General features: G+C 35.9%; 1 protein-coding gene across 19 annotated transcripts in view; it reads left to right on the top strand.

Annotated features, from left to right (window-relative positions):
* The window catches only part of BIRC6 (baculoviral IAP repeat containing 6), a 285,292-nt gene that overhangs the window by 188,522 nt on the left and 77,388 nt on the right, over positions 1-19,382 (top strand). For all 19 annotated transcript variants that reach the window (XR_008995888.1, XR_005033811.2, XR_008995886.1 and 16 more), the window contains one exon: positions 5,429-5,597. Coding sequence is in view for 15 of the 19 variants with exons in the window: in XM_036931659.2 (XP_036787554.2) it covers positions 5,429-5,597 (169 nt within the window). In the remaining 4 variants the exon portion in view is untranslated. The remainder of the gene's footprint in view (positions 1-5,428; positions 5,598-19,382) is intronic.

Here is a 19,382-nt window from a genome sequence, read left to right as displayed (position 1 = left end):
GTAAATCCTTCTGGCCTGGGGGTTTTGTACTTGGGTAGTTTTTTGATTACCGCTTCAATTTCTTTGCTCATAATTGGTTTGTTTAACTTTTGTGTTTCTTCCTTTGTCAGTCTTGGGAGGTTGTATTTTTCTAGGAAGTTGTTCATTTCTTCTAGGTTTTCCAGCTTTTAGCATATAGGTTTTCATAGTCGTCTTTAATAATTCTTTGTATTTCTGTGTAGTCTTTCGTGATTTTTCCATTCTCATTTCTGATTCTGTTGATGTGTGTTGATTCTCTTTTTCTCTTAATAAGTTTGGCTAGAGGCTTAGCTATTTTGTTTATTTTCTCAAAGAACCAGCTCTTGGTTTCATTGTTTTTTTCTATTGTTTTATTCTTCTCAATTTTGTTAATTTCTACTCAGATCTTTATTATGTCCCTCCTTCTGCTGACTTTAGGCCTCACTTCTTCTTCTTTTTCCAGTTTCTATAATTGTGATGTTAGACTATTCATTTAGGATCATTCTTTCTTCTTTCAGTATGCCTGGATTGCTATATACTTTCTTCTTAAGACGGCTTTCGCTGCGTCCCACAGAAGTTGGGGCTTTGTGTTGTTGTTGTCATTTGTTTCCATATATTCCTTGATCTCAATTTTAATTTGGTCGTTGATCCATTGATTATTTAGGAGCATGTTGTTAAGCTTCCGTGTGTTTGTGAGCCTTTTTGTTTTCTTTGTACAATTTATTTCTAGTTTTATACCTTTGTGGTCTGATAAGTTGGTTGGTAGAATTTCAATCTTTTGGAATTTACTCAGGCTCTTTTTGTGGCCTAATATGTGGTTTATTCTGGAGAATGTTCCATGTGTACTTGAGAAGAATGTGTATCCTGTTGCTTTTGGATGTAGAGTTCTATAGATGTCTATTAGGTCTATCTGTTCTAGTGTGTTGTTCAGTGCCTCCATGTCCTTACTTATTTCCTGTCCAGTGGGTCTATCCTTTGGGGTTGGCGTGTTGAAGTCTCCTAAAATGAATGCGTTGCATTCTCTTTCCTCCTTTAGTTCTGTTAGTATTTGTTTCACATATGCCCGTGCTCTTGTGTTTGGTGCATATATATTTATAATGGTTATATCCTCTTGTTGTACTGAGCCCTTTATGATTATGTAATGTCCTTCTTTATCTCTTGTTACTTTCTTTGTTTTGAAGTCTATTTGTCTGATACTAGTACTGCAACACCTGCTTTTTTTCTCCCTGTTGTTTGGATGAAATAAATTTTTCCATCTCTTGACTTTTAGTCTGTGCATGTCTTTGGATTTGAGGTGAGTCTCTTGTAAGCAGCATAGAGATGGGTCTTGCTTTTTTATCCATTCTGTTACTCTGTGTCTTTTGATTTGCACATTCTGTCCATTTACATTTAGGGTGACTTTTGAAGGATATGTACTTATTGCCATTGCAGGCTTTAAATTCGTGGTAACCAAAGGTTCAAAGTTAGCTTCTTTAGTATCTTACTGTCTAAGTTAACTCACTTATTGAGCTTTTATAAACACTGTCTAGTGATTCTTCATTTCTCCCCCTTCTTATTCCTCCTCCTCCATTCTTTATATGTTGGTTGTTTTATTCAGTGCTCTTTTGTGTTTCCTTTAACTGCTTTTGTGGGTAGTTGATTTTATTTTTTGCCTTTAGTTAGTATTTGGTTGGTCTCCTTTCTTTGCTGTGATTTTATTTTCTCTGGTGACATCTATGTAGTCTTAGGAGTGCTCCCATCTAGAGCAGTCCGTCTATAATACCCTGTAGAGGTGATTTCTGGGAGGCAAATTCCCTCAACTTTTGCTTTTCTGGAAATTGTTTAATCCCTCCTTCATATTTAAATGACAGTCACGCTGGATACAATATTCTTGGTTCAAGGCCCTTCTGTTTCATTGCATGAAGTATATCATGCCATTTTCTTCTGTCCTGTAATGTTTATGTTGAGAAGTCTGATGATAGCCTGATGGGTTTTCCTTTATAGGTGACCTTTTTCCTCTCTCTAGCTGCCTTTTAAACTCTGTCCTTGTCCTTGATCTTTGCCATTTTAATTATTATATGTCTTGGTGTTGTCTTCCTTGGGACCCTCCTGTTGGTAGTTCTGTGTACTTGCGTGTGTCTGATCCATTATTTCCTCCCCCAGTTTGGGGAAGTTTTCAGCAATTATTTCTTCAAATACACTTTGTATCCCTTTTTCTCTCTCTTCTTCTTCTGGTACCCCTGTAATGCAGATATTGTTCCTTTTGGATTGGTCACAGTTCTCTTAATATTGTTTCATTTCTTGAGATCCTTTTATCTGTCTTTGCTTAGCTTCTCTATGCGTTCCTGTTCTCTGGTTTCTATTCCATCAATGGCCTCTTGCGTCTTATCCATTCTGCTTATAAATCCTTCCAGAGATTGTTTCATTTCTGTAATCTCCCTCTGGACGTCATCCCTTAGCTCTTGCATATTTCTTTGCAGCTCCGTCAACATGGTTATGACCTTTATTTTGTATTCTTTTTCAGGAAGATTGTTTAGGTCTATCTCCTTCTCAGGGGTTGACTTTGTGATTTTGGTCTGTATCAAATTTTTCTGCCTTTTCATGGCAGTAGAGATAGTTGTGTGGAGTTGGCACTTGTGTCAGCTGGGAGAATGTCCATTCTTGCTGGTTTGTGGCCTTCCTCTCCCCCTTCGCAAGGCTCTGGGTTCTCGCAGGTGTGGTTGTAGTCTGGCTGTTGTCCTGTGTCTTCTGGTCTCTCTTTTAGGAAGAGTTGTATTTGTTATATTTTAAAAAATATGTATGGTTTTAGGAGGAGATTTCCGCTGCTCTACTCACGCCGCCATCTTTACTCCGCCTCCTGGGTGCATAAATATTTATAATGTTTGTATCCTCTTGTTGGACTCACTGTTTTATTATTATGTAATGTCCTTCTTTGTCTTTTGTTGCTTTCTTTGTTTTAAACTCTATTTTGTCTGATACTAGTAAAGCAATTCCTGTTTTTTTCTCCCTATTAGTTGCATGAGATATCTTTTTCCATCCCTGTACTTTCAGTCTGTGGATGTCTTTGGGTTTGAAGTGAGTCTCTTGAAGGCAGCACATAGATGGGTCTTGTTTTTTTATCCTTCAGTGACTCTATGTCATTTGATTGGTGCATTCAGACCATTTACAGTTAGGGTGATTATCAATAGGTATGTACTTATTACCATTGCAGGCTTTAGATTCTTGGTTATCAAAGGTTCAAGGATAACTTCCTTACTATCTAAAGTCTAACTTAACTCACTCAGTATGTTTTTACAAACACAGTCCAAAGGTTCTTTTTTATTCCACCTCCATTCTTTATATATTAGATATCATATTCTGTACTCAATGTCTATCCGTCTACTGACTTTGCGGGTATTTGATTTAATTTTGCGTTTGCTTAGTAATCAACTGTTCTACTTTTACTGTGGTTTTATTTCCTCTGGTGACAGCTATTTAACCTTAGAAACACTTCCATCTATAGCAGTCTCTCCAAAATACACTGTAGAGATGGTTTGTGGGAGGTAAATTCCCTCAGCTTTTGCTTATCTTCAAATTGATTAATCCCTCCTTCAAATTTAAATGATAATCTTGCCAGATGTAGTGTTCTTGGTTCGAGGCCCTTCCGCTTCATTGCATTAAATATATCATGGCACTCCCTTCTGTAAGGTTTCTGCTGAGAAGTCTGATGATAGCCAGATGGGTTTCCCTTTGTATGTGATCTTGTTTCTCTCTGTGGCTGCTTTTAATTGTCTGTCTTTATCCTTGATCTTTGCCATTTTAATTATTCTATGTCTTGGTTTTGTCTTCCTTGGGTCCCTTGTTTTGGGAGATCTGTGCACTTCCATGGTCTGAAAGACTATTTCCTTCCTCAGATTGGGGAATTTTTCAGCAATTACTTCCTCAAAGACACTTTCTATTCATTTTTCTCTCTTCTTCCTTTGTTACCCCAATAATGTGAATATTCTTCCATTTGGATTGGTCACACAGTTCTCTCTGTATTCTTTCATTCCTAGAGATCCTTTTTTCTCTCTCTGCCCCTGCTTCTTTATAGTCCTGTTCTCTAATTTCTATTTCATTTACTGTCTCCTCTACTTCATCTAGTCTTCTATTAAATCCCTCAATTGTATGTTTCATTTCAGATACTGTATTTTGAATGTTGTGTCTCATTCCTGAATTCCTCCCTCAGTTCTTGAATATTTTTCTGTGGCTCTGTGAGTATGTTTATGATTTTAATTTTGAAATCTCTTTCCCGAAGATTGATGATTTCAGTTTCACTTGGCCCTCTTTCTGATGTTTTTGGGATTTTGGTTTGAACCAGGTTCCTTTGATGTTTCGAATTTGTAGGTGATGCCCTCTATCGCCCAGAATCTCTACTCTCTGGAGCTACTCAACCCCTGACAAGATGGCAGCATTCGCAGGGGAGCGGGCGCTGTTGCCTGTCAGGAGGAAAGAGGTTTTTCCTGTTTCCTGGCCTGCAGTGCCTGTCTACACTGCCAGGGCTAGTGGGCCAAGCACTCAGGGAGAAGGCTTTACGCTTTGCACTTGTATCTTCTGTGGGAGTGGCTGCCCTATAGCTAGTCCGGTTCAATGGCAGGGGCAGCTGATTTGGAAGCCACTGCTGGCTGGGAGGAAGTTACGGCAGACTGCATATCACAGTGGGAGGCCTCAGAGCTGCGTAGCCAGCCAGGGGTATGGAATGCCTTTCGCTCCTAAAACTTCCCAACCTGCTTGGTAGAGTGTGCCCAGACAATTTTGCCCACATGTCTTTTCTCCAGAGCAACAAGCTCTGTTCAGTCCTTGCCCCTTTAGCAGCCCTCTCACTTTTAGGAAGTCTCTCAGACTGCCTGGCTTTCTTTTATCCCAGAGTGGCCAGATGTGGATCCCTGTTTCTACAAGCGGCTGGAATCTCAGTGTCTTTAAGTGGTCCACCCGTCTTAGCTTTCAAACTTCACTTATCACCAGTGCATCATTTAATGTAGGTTTGTGCTCCCAGAGCAGATCTCCAGGGCTGGATGTTCAGCATTTCTAGGCCTCCACCCCCTGCCATCTCCATTTCTATTCTTCCTGCTCATGAGCTGTTGTGGGGGAAGGACTTAGGTCCCTCCAGATCACAGCTTTGGTACTTTATCCTTTTCCTTGAGGTCTGCTGATTTCCCCAGGTTTAGGCAGTCTGCCACAGCATTCTTTCCTGATCCTCTTTCAGGATTTGTTGTATTTGCTGTATTTTCATATTAGATGTGGTTTTGGCAGGATGTTTCCATCTCACCTGTTATGCTGCCATCTTTAATCCTCCTCAAGTGTCTTACTTTTAAAACACAGACATTGATTGAGTTGAAAAAAATACTCTTGTTATTCAATTGGGTAACATAAAATAAGGGCTTTTAAAGTATATGATGCTAAAATCCAATTTAAATCCAATTTTTATTTTTAGGTACTTGCAAGTTATATAAATCCTGTGGGTTGTGCAGTAAATGGAGAAGCTCAGTCATCTCATGAGAGTAGAGGACAGAACAGTAATGCCCTTCCTTCTGTACTTCTAGAGCTTCTCAGTCAGTCCTGCCTTATCCCTGCTATGTCATCTTATCTACGAAATGATTCAGGTAAGTCACCCTGTGGTTAGTTTTCTGAAATAAATTATTTAATGAAATCTTTTGTTTACTTATTTTATCATTATGAGTTTCAACAATAAGGTTTAATTGAAATATTTGATGTATTATTCTTCCCTACATATGTAGGTGTGAGTTTGATGGATGCATTTTTGTTTGGTATCATTAATGTACAATTACTTGAACATTATGGTGACTAGACTCCCCCTATTATCAAGTCCCCCCCACATACCCCATTACAGTCACTGTTCATCAACGTAGTAAGATGCTATAGAATCATTACTTGTCTTCTCTGTATATAGTGCCTTCCCCATGCCCCTAGCCCCCTACATTATGTGTGCTAATCGTAATGCCCCCTTTTCCCTCTTATCCCTCCCTTCCTCCCCATCCTCCCCATTCCCTTTCCCTTTGGTAACTGTTAGTCCATTCTTGGGTTCTGTGAGTTTGCCAGTTTTGTTCCTTCAGTTTTTTCTTCATTGTTATACTCCACAGATGAGTGAAATCATTTGATACTTCTCTTTCTCCAACTGGTTTATTTCACTGAGCATAATACTCACTAGCTCCAGGTGGATGTATTTCTTAAAAATTGTTTTTGAAGTAGTTAGTTGTTTTTTGGAACCCCTACTTTGATACTATGTAGTCATTTATCCTAGAACACAGTATAAAAGTTTTCATCTCTTTGTTTTAATTTGTGAAAGTACATTTCTTTCATTTAATAACCTATAACTGAAAATGACAAGGCAAAGGCTAGCAGCTTCATGCTCATATTCTGATCTAAATATGGTTGATTGAGCTGCTATGTGTTTTAATATTTTTCTTAAACACTAAAATTTCAGCTGATAGTAATTTGAAGAAAGGTAAATTAATTATTCTAGTCTATAGGTACTTAAAAAGAGTATTAATTCCTATAAGTTCAGTAATAAAAGTGCCGTAGGTATTTACCAATATGCTGATTATCAATTGAAAATAGTTTATTTCTTACCCTGATTGTGAAATTATCTTTCAAGAAATGTATTCTTTTCCTAAATAAGAATAGCTAGATGTTTTATTTAGAGACTAAGAAACAGTTACTGCCCCCCCAAAAAACAGAGCTAATTAGATTTAAGTCTGAATCTGTAGGTTTGTTTTTATTATTTATTTATTTATTTATTTTGGTGCCATTAATGTACAATTACATGAGCAACATTATTGTTACTAGACTCCCCCTATTATCAAGTCCCCCCCACATACCCCATTACAGTCACTGTCCATCAGTGTAGTAAGATGCTATAGAATCACTACTTGTCTTCTCTGTGTTATACTGTCTTCCCCATGCCCCCACCAATACATTATGTGTGCTAATCGTAATGCCCCTTTTTCCCTCTTATCCCTTCCTTCCACCCATCCTCCCCAGCTCCTTCCCCTTTGGTAACTGTTAATCCATACTGGGGTTCTGTGAGTCTACTGCTGTTTTGCTCCTTCAGTTTTTGCTTTGTTCTTATGTTCCGCAGATCAGTGAAATCATTTGGTACTTGTCTTTCTCTGTCTGGCTTATTTCACTGAGCTTAATACCCTCTAGCTCCATCCATGTTGTTGCAAATGGTAGGATTTGTTTTTTTCTTATGGCTGAATAATATTCCATTGTGTGTATGTTCCACTTCTTCTTTATTCCTTCATCTACTGATGGACACTTAGGTTGCTTCCATGTCTTGGCTATTGTAAACAGTGCTGCGATAAACATAGGAGTGCATATGTCTTTTTGAAACTGGGCTCCTGCATTCTTAGGGTAAATTCCTAGGAGTGGAATTCCTGGGTCAAATGGTATTTCTATTTTTAGTTTTCTGTGGAACCTCCATACTGCTTTACACAATGGTTGACCTAATTTACATTCCCACCAGTAGTGTAGGAGGGTTCCCCTTTCTCCACAACCTCGCCAACATTTGTTGTTGTTTGTCTTTTGGATGGTGGAGATCCTTACTGGTGTGAGGTGGTATCTCATTGTGGTTTTAATTTGCATTCCTCTGATGATTAGCGATGTGGAGCATCTTTTCATGTGCTTGTTGTCCATCAGAATTTCTTCTTTGAAGAAGTGTCTGTTCAGCTCCTCTGCCCACTTTTTAATTGGCTTATTTGCTTTTTGTTTGTTGAGGTGTGTGAGTTCTTTATATATTTAGATGTCAACCCCTTATCAGATAGGTCATTTATGAATATATTCTCCCATACTGTAGGATGTCTTTTTGTTCTACTGATGGTGTCCTTTGCTGTAAAGAAGTCTTTTAGTTTGATATAGTCCCTCTTGTTCATTTTTGCTTTTTGTTTCCCTTGCCCATGGAGATATGTTTATGAAGAAGTTGCTCATGTTTATATCTGAGAGATTTTTGCCTATGTTTTTTTCTAAAAGTTTTGTAGTTTCATGATTTATTACATTCAGGTCTTTGATCCATTTTGAGTTTACTTTTGTGTATGGGGTTATACAATGATCCAGTTTCATTCTCTTACATGTATCTGTCCAGTTTTCCCAACACCAGCTGTTGAAGAGGCTGTCACTTCCCCATAGTATATCCATGGATCCTTTATCATAAATTAATTGTCCATATATGCTTGGTTTTATATCTGGCTCTCTATTCTGTTCCATTGGTCTATGGATGTGTTCCTGGGCCAGTACCAAATTGTCTTGATTACTGTGGCTTTGTAGTAGAGCTTAAAGTCAGGGAACGTAATTGCCTCTGCTTTATTCTTCCTTCTCGGGATTGCTTTGGCTATTTGAGGTCTTTTGTGGTTTCATATGAATTTTAGTATTTGCTCTAGTTCTTTGAAGAATGCTGTTGGTGTTTTGATAGGAATTGCATTGAATCTATAGATTGCTTTAGGCAGGATGACCATTTTGACAATATTAATTCTTCCTATCCATGAGTACGGGATGTGTTTCCATTTATTGGTATCTTCTTTAATTTCTCTCATGAGTGTCTTGTAATTTTCAGAGTATAGGTCTTTCACTGCCTTGGTTAGGTTTATTCCTAGGTATTTTATTCTTTATCATGCAATTTTGAATGGAATGTTTTTCCTAATTTCTCTTTCTGCTAGTTCATCGTTAGTGTATAGTAATGCAACAGCTTTCTGTGTATTAATTTTGTATCATGCAACTTTGATCAACTCATGTATTAGCTCTAGTAGTTTTGAAGTAGATTGTTTAGGACTTTTTATGTACAATATCATGTCATCTGCAAACAAGGACAGTTTAACTTTTTCCTTACCAATGTGGATGCCTTTTATTTCTTTGTGTTGTTTGATTGCTGTGGCTAGGACCTCCAGAAATATGTTGAATAAAAGTGGGGAGAGTGGGCATCCTTGTGTTGTTCCCAATCTTGAAGGAAAAGCTTTCTGGTTCTCACTGTTAAGTATAATGTTTGCATTGGGTATGTCATATATGGCCTTTATTATGTTGAAGTACTTGTCCTCTATACCCATTTTGTTGAGGGTTTTTATCATGAATAGATTTTGAATTTTGTTGAATGCTTTTTCAGCATCTGTGGAAATGATCATGTGATTTTGTCCTTTTTGTTGATGTGGTGGATGATGATGATGGATTTTCCAATGTTGTACCATCCTTGCATCCCTGGGATGAACCAATCGATCATGATGGATGATCTTCTTGATGTATTTTTGTTTTCGGTTTGCTAATATTTTGTTGAGTATTTTTGCATCTATGATCATCAGGCATATTTGTGTGTTGTTTGCTGTTTTTGTGGTATCTATGCCTAGTTTTGGTATTAGAGTGATGGTGGCCTCATAGAATGAGTTTGGAAGTATTCTCTCCTCTTCTACTTTTTGGAAAACTTTAAGGAGGATGGGTATTAGGTCTTCACTAAATGTTTGATGAAATTCTGCAGTGAAACCATCTGTTCCAGGGATTTTGTTCTTAGGTAGTTTTTTGATTACTTATTCAATTTCCTTGCTTGTAATTGGTCTGTTCAGATTTTCTGTTTCTTCCTAGTTCAGCCTTGGAATGTTGTATTTTTCTAGAAATTTGTCCATTTCTTCTAGGTCATCCAGTTTGTTACCACATAATTCTTCATAGTATTCTCCCATCATTTTTTGTATTTTTTTGGTGTCCTTAGTGATTTTTCCTCTCTTATTTCTCATTCTGTTTAGGTGTGCAAAACTCTCTTTTATTTTTGAAAAGTCGGGCTAGAGGTTTATCAATTTTGTTTATTTTTTTGAAGAACCAGCTCTTGCTTTCATTGATTGTATTGTTTTATTCTTCTCAGTTTTATTTATTTATGGTCTAATCTTTATTATGTACCTCTTTCTACTGACTTTGGGCCTCATTTGTTCTCCCTTTTCTAATTTCGTTAATTGTGAGGTTAGACTGTTTATTTGGGATTGTTCTTCTTTCATGAGGTAGGCCTGTATTTCAATATAGTTTCATCTTAGCACAGCTTCGCTGCATCCCACAGATTTTGTGGTGTTGAAATATTGTTGTCATTTGTCTCCATGTGTTGCTTGATCTCTGTTTTTATTTGGTCATTGATCCTTGGTTATTTAGGAGTATCTTGTTAAACCTGCATGTGTTTGTGGGCTTTTTCATTTTCTGTGCGTAATTTATTTCTAGTTTCATACCTTTGTGGTCTCAGAAGCTGGTTTGTACAATTTCAATCTTTTTGAATTTACTGAGGCTCTTTTTGTGGCCTACTACATGATCTATTCTTTAAAATGTTCCATTTGCACTTGAGAAGAATGTGTATCCTGTTGCTTTTGGATGAATTGTTCTGTAGATGTCTGTGAGGTCCATTTTTTCTAATATGTTGTTCAGTGCCTCTGTCTCCTTACTTATTTTCTGTCTGGTTGATCTGTCCTTTGGAGTGAATGGAGTGTTGAAGTCTCGTAGAATGAATGCATTCCATTCTATTTCCCCTTTTAATTCTGTTAGTATTTGTTTCACATATGGAGGTGAGCCTCTGTTGAATGCATAGATATTTATAATAGTTATATCTTCTTGTTGGACTGACCTCATTATCATTATGTAATGTCCCTGTTTCTGTCTTGTTATTTTCTTTGTTTTGAGATCTAATTTGTCTGATACAAGTACTGCAACTCCTGCTTTTTTCTCCCTATTATTTGCCTGACATATCTTTTTCCATCCCTTTACTTTCAGTCTGTGTATTGCTTTGGGTTTGAAGTGAGTCTCTTGTAGGCAGCATATAGATGGGTCTTGTTTTTTTATCCATTCAGTGGCTCTATTTCTTTTGACTGGTGCATTCAGACCATTTACTTTTATGGGGATTGTTTATTGGTATGTACTTACTGTCATTGCAGGCTTTAGATTCGTGGTTAGCAGAGGTTCAAGGGTAATTCCCTTACTATCTAACAGTCTAATTTAATTCACTTAGTATGCTATTACAAACACAACCTGAAGGTTCTTTTTCTTTTCCTCCTTTTTTTTTCCCTCCATTCTTTATATTTTAGGTATCATATTCTGTACCCTTGTCTATCCCTTGATTGACTTTGAGGGTAGTTGATTTGATTTTGCATCTGCTGAGTAATTAATTGTTCTACTTTTACTGTGGTTTTATTTCCCCTTGTGTCATCTGTTTAGCCGTAGGAATACTTTCATCTATAGCAGTCCCTCCAAAATGCACTGTAGAGATGGTGTGTGGGAGGTAAATTCTCTCAGCTTTTGCTTATCTAAAAATTGTTTAATCCCTCCTTCAAATTTAATTGATAACCTTGCCAGGTTGAGTATTCTTGGTTTGAGGCCCTTCTGCTTCATTGCATTAAATATATCATACCACTCCCTTCTGGTGTGTAAGGTTTCTGTTGAGAAATCTGATGATAGCCTGATGGGTTTTCCTTTGTACGTGATCTTTTTTTTCTCTCTAGCTGCTTTTAAAAATCTGTCTTTATCCTTGATCTTTGCCATTTTAATTATTATATGTCTTGATGTTGTTTTCCTTGGTTCCCTTGTATTGGGAGATCTGTGCACCTCCATGGCTTGCAAGACTATCTCCTGCCCCAGATTGAGGAAGTTTTCAGCAATTACCTCCTAATGACAGTTTCTATCCCTTTTTCTCTCTCTTCTTCTTCTGGTACCTCTATAATGCGGATATTGTTCCATTTTGACTGGTCACACAGTTCTCTCAATATTGTTTCATTCTTAGAAATACTTTTTTCTCTGTGTGCCTCAGCTTCTTTGTATTCCTCTTCTCTAATAGCTATTCCATCTACCGTCTCTTCTACTACATTGAATCTGTTTTTAAGTCCCTCCATTGTATTTTCATTTCAGATATGGAATTTCTTAATGATTGAATATCTTTCTTAAATTCATCACTGAGTTCTTGAATATTTTTCTGTACCTCAATGAGCATGTTTATAGAAGTAATTTTGAACTGTCTTTTAGGAAGATTGGTGAGTTCAGTTTCATTTGGCCCTTTTTCTGGTTTTTGTGAGATTTTGATCTCAACCAGGTTCCTTTGACATTTCATAATTCTATGTGGTGCCCTCTAGTGCCCAGAAGCTCTAGTCTCTGGAGCTGCTCAGATCCTAGAGTGAGGTTGGGGGTCATAGGGAAGCAGCACTAGTGCCTGGGCGGAGGAAAGAGCTTTTTCCTGATTCCCGGCTGCAGTGCCTATCTCTAGTATTAGAGCCAGTGGGCTGAGCGTACAGGTGTAAGCCTCTGTGCTTGGCATCTCTAGCTGCTGTTGGCTGGCCCTGACTCCAGTGTAGTGACTGCCTGCTTTCCACCAGATGCCAGCAGGCCAGAAGGGAGGTTCAGCAGGCTGCAGTTCACAGTGGGGGTCCTCGGAGCTGAGTAGCCAGGCAGTGGGATTGAGCGCCTGAAGCTCCTCAATATTCCCAACCTGCTGTGCAGAGTGCGGCCAGACAACCTTGTCCACCTATCCCTTCTCCCGTGTAGCAAACCCTGCCCCTTCAGCAGCCCTCTCGCTTCTAGGAAGTCTCTCAAACCACCTGCCTTTCCTTTGTCCCAGATGTGGATGTGGATCCCCGTCCTCCACAAACGGCCAATATCTCAGTCTCTCAAGCACTCTGCCTTTCCCAGCTTTCCAACCCCACCAGCCTCCAGAGCACCACACAGTGTAGGTCTGTGGTCCAAAGCAGGCCTCCAGGGCTGGGTGTTCAGCAGTCCTAGGCTTCCACATCCTCACCACTCCGTTTCTCTTCTTCCCGCTGGTGAGCTGGGGTGGGGGAAGGGCTTGGGTCCTGCCAGTTCAAGGCTTTGGTACGTTACCCTGTTTCTTGAGGTCTGCTCTGTTCGTGAGGTTTGTGTACAGTCTGGTGCAGTCTTCTTTCCTGTTGCTGTTTTAGGGCTACTTGTATTAACTGTATTTTTGTACTATATATGGTTTGGGGAGGAATTGTCTGTCTCACCTCTCACACTGTCATCTTTTATAGATTTATTTTAAAAATTTCAATAGTTTATTCTACTTATGTCCTCCTTTATTCACATTTTTACTCATGATAACAAAATTTACACATTTACATAGATTTTTGAGAAAGAATGGTCAGGACAGTGATGGGTATGAATCTTGAAGTAGACTATTTCAATGTTTGACAGCAGCTTAAATGCATAGTTGGATGATTGCAAAATGTAACTCATTCAGATTGGGGTGTACAGCCCCTGTTCTCTGCCAGCATGTAGACTACTCAGAACATACCATATCCTAATCTACAGCAGTTCTGCATAAAAATATTGGGGTGATGTATTATTTAGATTGAGTTTTCTTAGATTCATCTGTCGATACATCAGATTCATCTTTTTTAGAAAGTAGATGTGAAGTGCACAATGTATTTTCTTGGTTTAACTATTTGGAACTATAAACATTTAACTATTTTAGATGTTAATATTAGATTGTATAGAAAAATGGAGAGAGTGAGATTAGGTTTTTCTCTATTTTCTTCTAAAGTTTTAAAGTATTTTATTATTCCTTTTATTTAAAAAATATGTGGCTTCTTAAAAATTTTTAAATTTCTATTTTGTTCTGAAATTCAATCTTTGTATAATACTGAGCTTTTATCTTCATAATAAGTTCAGGGTCAAAAGTAAAATCCAATATTGTTTACTCTTACTGTTTAAAACAATCTATTCATGTAAGTGTACTTTCTGGTAAGAGTGTATATTGATTAGTAAGCTGTGATTTTAGTAACTGTATAGAATTGTGAAGACTTAGATATTGTATCTTGAAACTGCTTTATAAATTTAATGTGAAAGAATAGTTGATCTTTTGTCAGTTATTTTTTTATTGGGGTAAAAGAAATGTCTTTTCCCAGGGTTTAGATTTATGTGCTTGCATCTGTTACCTTGTTATTTTGTATTGAATTGATGATTTTATATTTGAATGTGACAAAAATTATTTTTAAATAATATTTAGGCTAAGTCAATGTAAAGTGATTAATTTAGTTAAGATTAGTAGGTCAGATATTTGGCAGCCTTTTAGATTATGTTTCCAATGATCAGAAAAAAATACTTTGGAATTTGGGATGTAGTCTAATGTTAAGTTTGTGAGAAACAGTATGTATTATTTAAATATGACCATTTAGAATATTGTAAATATGGATTGTTTTTTAGGAAAACACAACTTCATATTATATTAGTAAGTGTAAATTACCTATATACTTACCTATTTTGGTTAAAGTGGTAATGAATTTTTTTAAGTGGCCTTTTAAAATCTGAACAAATTAGAGTCTTTTGGAAATTAGTAAAATTCCTTTTTAGAAAACTAATGTGAAGTCCATTTTCCAATTTTGTCATTTGTCTGTCGAATATTATTTTTGGTACTTTGGTGGTGGGTGGGTGAGGTGAAACATCTAGGCCAGCATGTTTTACTTTATTTAGTTGTCCTGTCTCTATTTTCCTTTCATCTAGAACAGTTTTCAGCTCTTGTTTGACTTTCATGTTTCTGACATTTTTACGTAATAAAGACCCTTTATCTTCCAGAATATCTGGCAAGTTGGTTTTTAAGTGTGAGATCAGTGCTAATAATTTTGCTTGAGACATATTCAAGCAGTGGTTTGCTTACATTGCTACACATACTGTACAAAACCACAAGCTTAATGTCATAGGCTCTTTTGAGAGTTGTAGTAAAATGGTGTACATTTCTTACTACATTATTAAATGATAGATGAACAAGACAAGAAAAAATAGAAGCATACAGTTGTTGATGCCCTACTTTTCATTGGTCTACCATTAATTATGGAATGTTGTTTCTTCCCTTCCCATTCCCCTTTTTGCCTATAAGTTGGATATTTATAATCTTAACGTTTCTTCTCAATTACTATTAAAGGTTAATATGCATACCAGAGTCTTCTTATTTCTTTTAATACAACCTTCAAGTTCTCAAATTAGCAGATTAGCTAAGTGTATTTTATTTTGATGCAAGTTTAAAATTGACAAAAATAGTTAAGTGATTAATAATATGCTGTCCTATGGATCAACAATAATCACACAAATGATTGAGCTTTACTTTTAGCTATGAACATCTTTTTATCAGAGATAAAAGGAATATTTTCAGTTGCAAAATTATCACCAGAATAGAGAAAGCATGCAAGTTCTTAAGAGAAAGGACTTTTTTCCATTACTAAGTTCAAGAATTCTGTAACTGAGACATTGATCCTGTTCTCAGATAGGCATTGATCATACTTAGTCATTAAATCTATTTAGTCATTAAGTAATTCTTTAACGGTATTTTTACTTATAACATAATAATGGCTATGTCATTATTTTATCAATTTATTGTTTTAGATTATTAATTTGTAAAATTTTTTAAAGTTACTGAATGCTATTACGAATATGTATGTATCTAGAGCTTTATATAGATTTAGGATTGCTAAATCTAGTATTAAAATACTAATAGTTCTTCTTCCATGGATTAACTATGTTTCCAGGAAAACTTTAATGTAATAGTAGTTTTCCTAATCTAACTTTTTCAGGTATGGACCTCTCTCTCTGTAGTCCTGCAAATAGGTGGAGAAGAAAACTTAGAAGCCTGTTATATGTGAAGGGGTGGAAAGATTGGGCTTGGCAGTATCACAGCAGGAATATGAGTCTTTGTATTTAGGCCAAACCAAACTAATCAGATTTGCCAAAGATTGCATCATGGTTCCAGTTACTTAAAATAGATTAGAAGTTAGAAGTTGAAATAGTTATTCTTACACTAACTAAAATAAAGACATGTTAGTGTTTTTAGATTTTGCACATTGGATTAACATGAAATCAGTGACATAGCATAACTCTGGGTTAACCAACTATATGTAATAGATTTAGTAATTTCAAGTTTTGGCGTTTTCTCCCAAGAACTTAATTGAATAAGCTAGGTCTACAATTTGTTAGAAAAATTATAAAACAGTAAATTTGAAGCCATTTCTTCAAGGTGAGTAACTATAAAAAATAAGTGAATTACATGTTTGTATTACCATATTTTCTCTCTTACCTTACATTCTTAAAAGGAACAATAAAAACCATTAAAGAAAGTTATTTTCATGACATTTCTTAGGTAATAGGTATGTCTCCCAATAAAAGCTGTGTTTTTTTTTCATCTCTCACTTCTCAGCATTCTGACTTCTATTTGTCATACCCATGTTATTTTGAAAGCTGCATTGTAAACAAGGATCAGTTTTCCTCAAGCTACTGTTATGCTTTTCAGCAAGCCTGCAGTTACCTCATTGGCCACTAGATGGAGCACCTGTTTCATTGCTAGAAATACATCATAGGAATGTGTGAATGTGAGAAGTTAACAGGTAAAATGTTAAGAGTTGCTCACCCTCATTTGACTCCCATTTTGGAGAATGACATGTTCCTGTTTTCAGAAAAAAACTGCTAAGCACATTAAATAACTTGCCACTAATTTAGTGGAAGATGGTAAAAATTCTTTATTGAAGTGTTAAAAAATCTACCTATTTAGTGCTGATTTCATAGTATGGAGGTAATCATTTCAGAAAGAGAAATTAGAGTTATTCTGTTAAATCCCTCTCAGTTTACAGATTAGAAACAATAAGAAAAATAAAATCCAGAGAAAGTTACTCAGTTCCCCAAGTTTACCTGTTTAGTAGTAACAGGATCATTATTAAACTCACATGGTTAAACTCACATTATTAAACTTCACTTTCAAATTTTAAGGTGAGATGTAAATGGATTTTTTCAGTCTGCAAAAAATAAATAAACATGATATATTAAGGGAAGATAGGAATGATAGAACAAGCAAACACAGGACTTCTTTATTGGGAACATTATTAAGTATCTGCCAATTTGCCTGGTTGTCTTAGCTAAATGGTGATATATACTAGTATTAAAATGTTCTCATTTTCATAGTATTGATTTGGTTGTCCCATTACTAATTATAATGGGACAAAACACATAATTGTAAGCTTTGTTGTATCAGCTGATTTTCCTTACAATGGATTTTGTGTCTTTAAGTTCTTATTATAGCTTATATCTTTGGTTATATTCTTCAAAAAATCAGGATTTAGTTTAATTTCATGAGTATACTATTTGAGAATAAAGTTAATTTTGTTGTTGTGGCAAAGGTGGTAATTTAAGTATGACCATATTCTTTAAATCCAAAAAGTTATTACTGATAAGTCAATGTACAATTGTAAATGTACCAATCTTTCTAGGCCTCAAAGGCAGCACATTCAAAAGGGTCTAGTCTTTGAGGGCTTAGAAATTCTGTTAGTGTTGTTACATGAAAATATACTGATTTATCAATAGAAAATACATAATTTTACCATCATTTGTGAAAATAGTTGTTTTGCTTATTTTGTTGCTGCATGTTGCCTGAGAAACAAATAAGTAGAAATTACTAAGCTGTCATAACACATAGCACTTACCTCCTTTTCCCTATTTATAGTTTCCTTGGTGATAGTTAATTTGAAACTTTTGAGTTGTAATGTGCTGTGTTTTTGTACTGTTTTAATAAAGAGTCTCTCAGAAAAGGGTGAAAAATTTTAAAGATTCTTCTACTAAGTAGAGTCATCTGCCCCTTTGTTTCTAATTCCAACTTTAAATGTGGCCCCAGTTTTCTTGAAAATTAGCTAGGGAATACAAATAACATTTGGAACACTTACATATTGAATGTATTTATTCCCATTGAATGTATTTATTTCTACAAGTGATTCAAAAGCAAGATACTATCAGGACCTATCTGCCATTTCATTCTTGGTGAAAGAGTACAGAGTACCAAAATTTTGAGCATGTTGGTGGCCACTGAGAGTGTCTGACACACAGGTTCATCAACAAATGTTCCTTTTATCTAGAATTCTCCTATTTGTCAAAAGCATCCTAAGTGGGAAAATCTTTGGTATAGAATTTATCACTCCATCTGATATGTTATTATACTGGTAAATTTGTAGGGGAGGTTGCTTAAAGTTCAGATGGGTTTCCAGTGTATTCAGTTACGTGCAGATTGGTATGGGTAAAATATCTGCAATACTTTAGAGACATCTTCCCTGATTACCCAAAGTAGAGTTCTTCCCATTCCTGTTAGTTACATAGTGTGCCTAATGCTTATGTTACCATTTCTCACATTGTAGTCCCAATTGCAGTTGAAACTTTCTTAATAAAATACCACCTAACCAACCTGCCAAATTAACCCTAACTTCATTTCTTCTATAGAAAACTTACGTATCAATATTTTTTTCCAGGAATGCAACTGTAAGCCTATTACGAGTTAGTTGTGTTTGTTTTCAAAGTTATATATTCCAATTGTATTGCCATTACATAATTAAATATTGCACAGACTGAATGTTTATTTGGTAAATCAATGGCATGCTTTCTAAAAGACCCCATAAAAAAGAGAATTGGATAAAATAGTCATTGAATTAGGTTTACATGAGAAACTGAAAGATTTCATGTGTATATATGTACACACACACACACACACACACACACAATTTCTTCAGTAGGATACCCTTCCAGCAGGGTGTAGAGTAGGTTGGCCCTGATTTGTGTAAAAAATCCATACTTTGATCCCTCTGCCAGAAATCTTTGCCCCTTTCATATACATTTGTTTATTTTGTTCTTTTGGCTCGGTGGCTGGCTTAACTGCCAAGGTTGTTGAGCATATGAACTGAGCCAAAGTTAAGTGAAGGATTGACGTGAATCTCCAGAACAATTTGTTGACTAAGGCTTGGTTGAGGAGAATAAATTAAATAATAGAAAAATTGAAAAGGAAATGAAATACTTGTGTATGAATTGTTAAGCAGAGAAGTTATTTTTATTAAAATTAAAGTATTTGTATACAATTCATTGATGTTTCCCTTACAGCACTTACAACACTTATATATGATGTAATTACTGCTAATTACCTGTCAAATTCATAGCTCTGCATTAAAATAACTTCTAATTTCCATTTTATTACTGGACAAATATTCTTAATGATATATGCTCACTTAAGGTATCCTTTCAGTAATCTCTTGCAAGAATCTTAATTTCAGAGCCGTGTTTTGTTTTAAACAGTATGAAAGATAGTTTCTGGTTTATCTATTGGGTTACATTTTAGTGAGAATGTAAGATTAGGTGAAAAAAATTCTGTCTGTGTTACATTACTTTTTTGGTAGTTAAGCATATGTAGATGTTAGATTACACAGAAAATAAATACCACATAGAGAAAGCATTTCTGTTTTTTTACCCATTGCTTACTTCTGCCCCATACCTTTTCAAAATTGTATTTTGTGCAAATGTAATTTCTCCAACTACTGATCTGCTAGTGGAGAAAATAGAGAGTTTGGGAGGATTACAACTATAAAAGTCAAATTATTAGACCAATAGAAAAAACTGAACTATGTTTG

The sequence above is a fragment of the Manis pentadactyla genome, chromosome 2 (assembly GCF_030020395.1).
Source record: "Manis pentadactyla isolate mManPen7 chromosome 2, mManPen7.hap1, whole genome shotgun sequence".
In the NCBI taxonomy this organism is placed as follows: Eukaryota; Metazoa; Chordata; class Mammalia; order Pholidota; family Manidae; genus Manis; species Manis pentadactyla.
The sequence above is the reverse complement of the archived record's forward strand: the minus strand, read 5'-3'. Positions and strand labels throughout refer to the sequence as shown.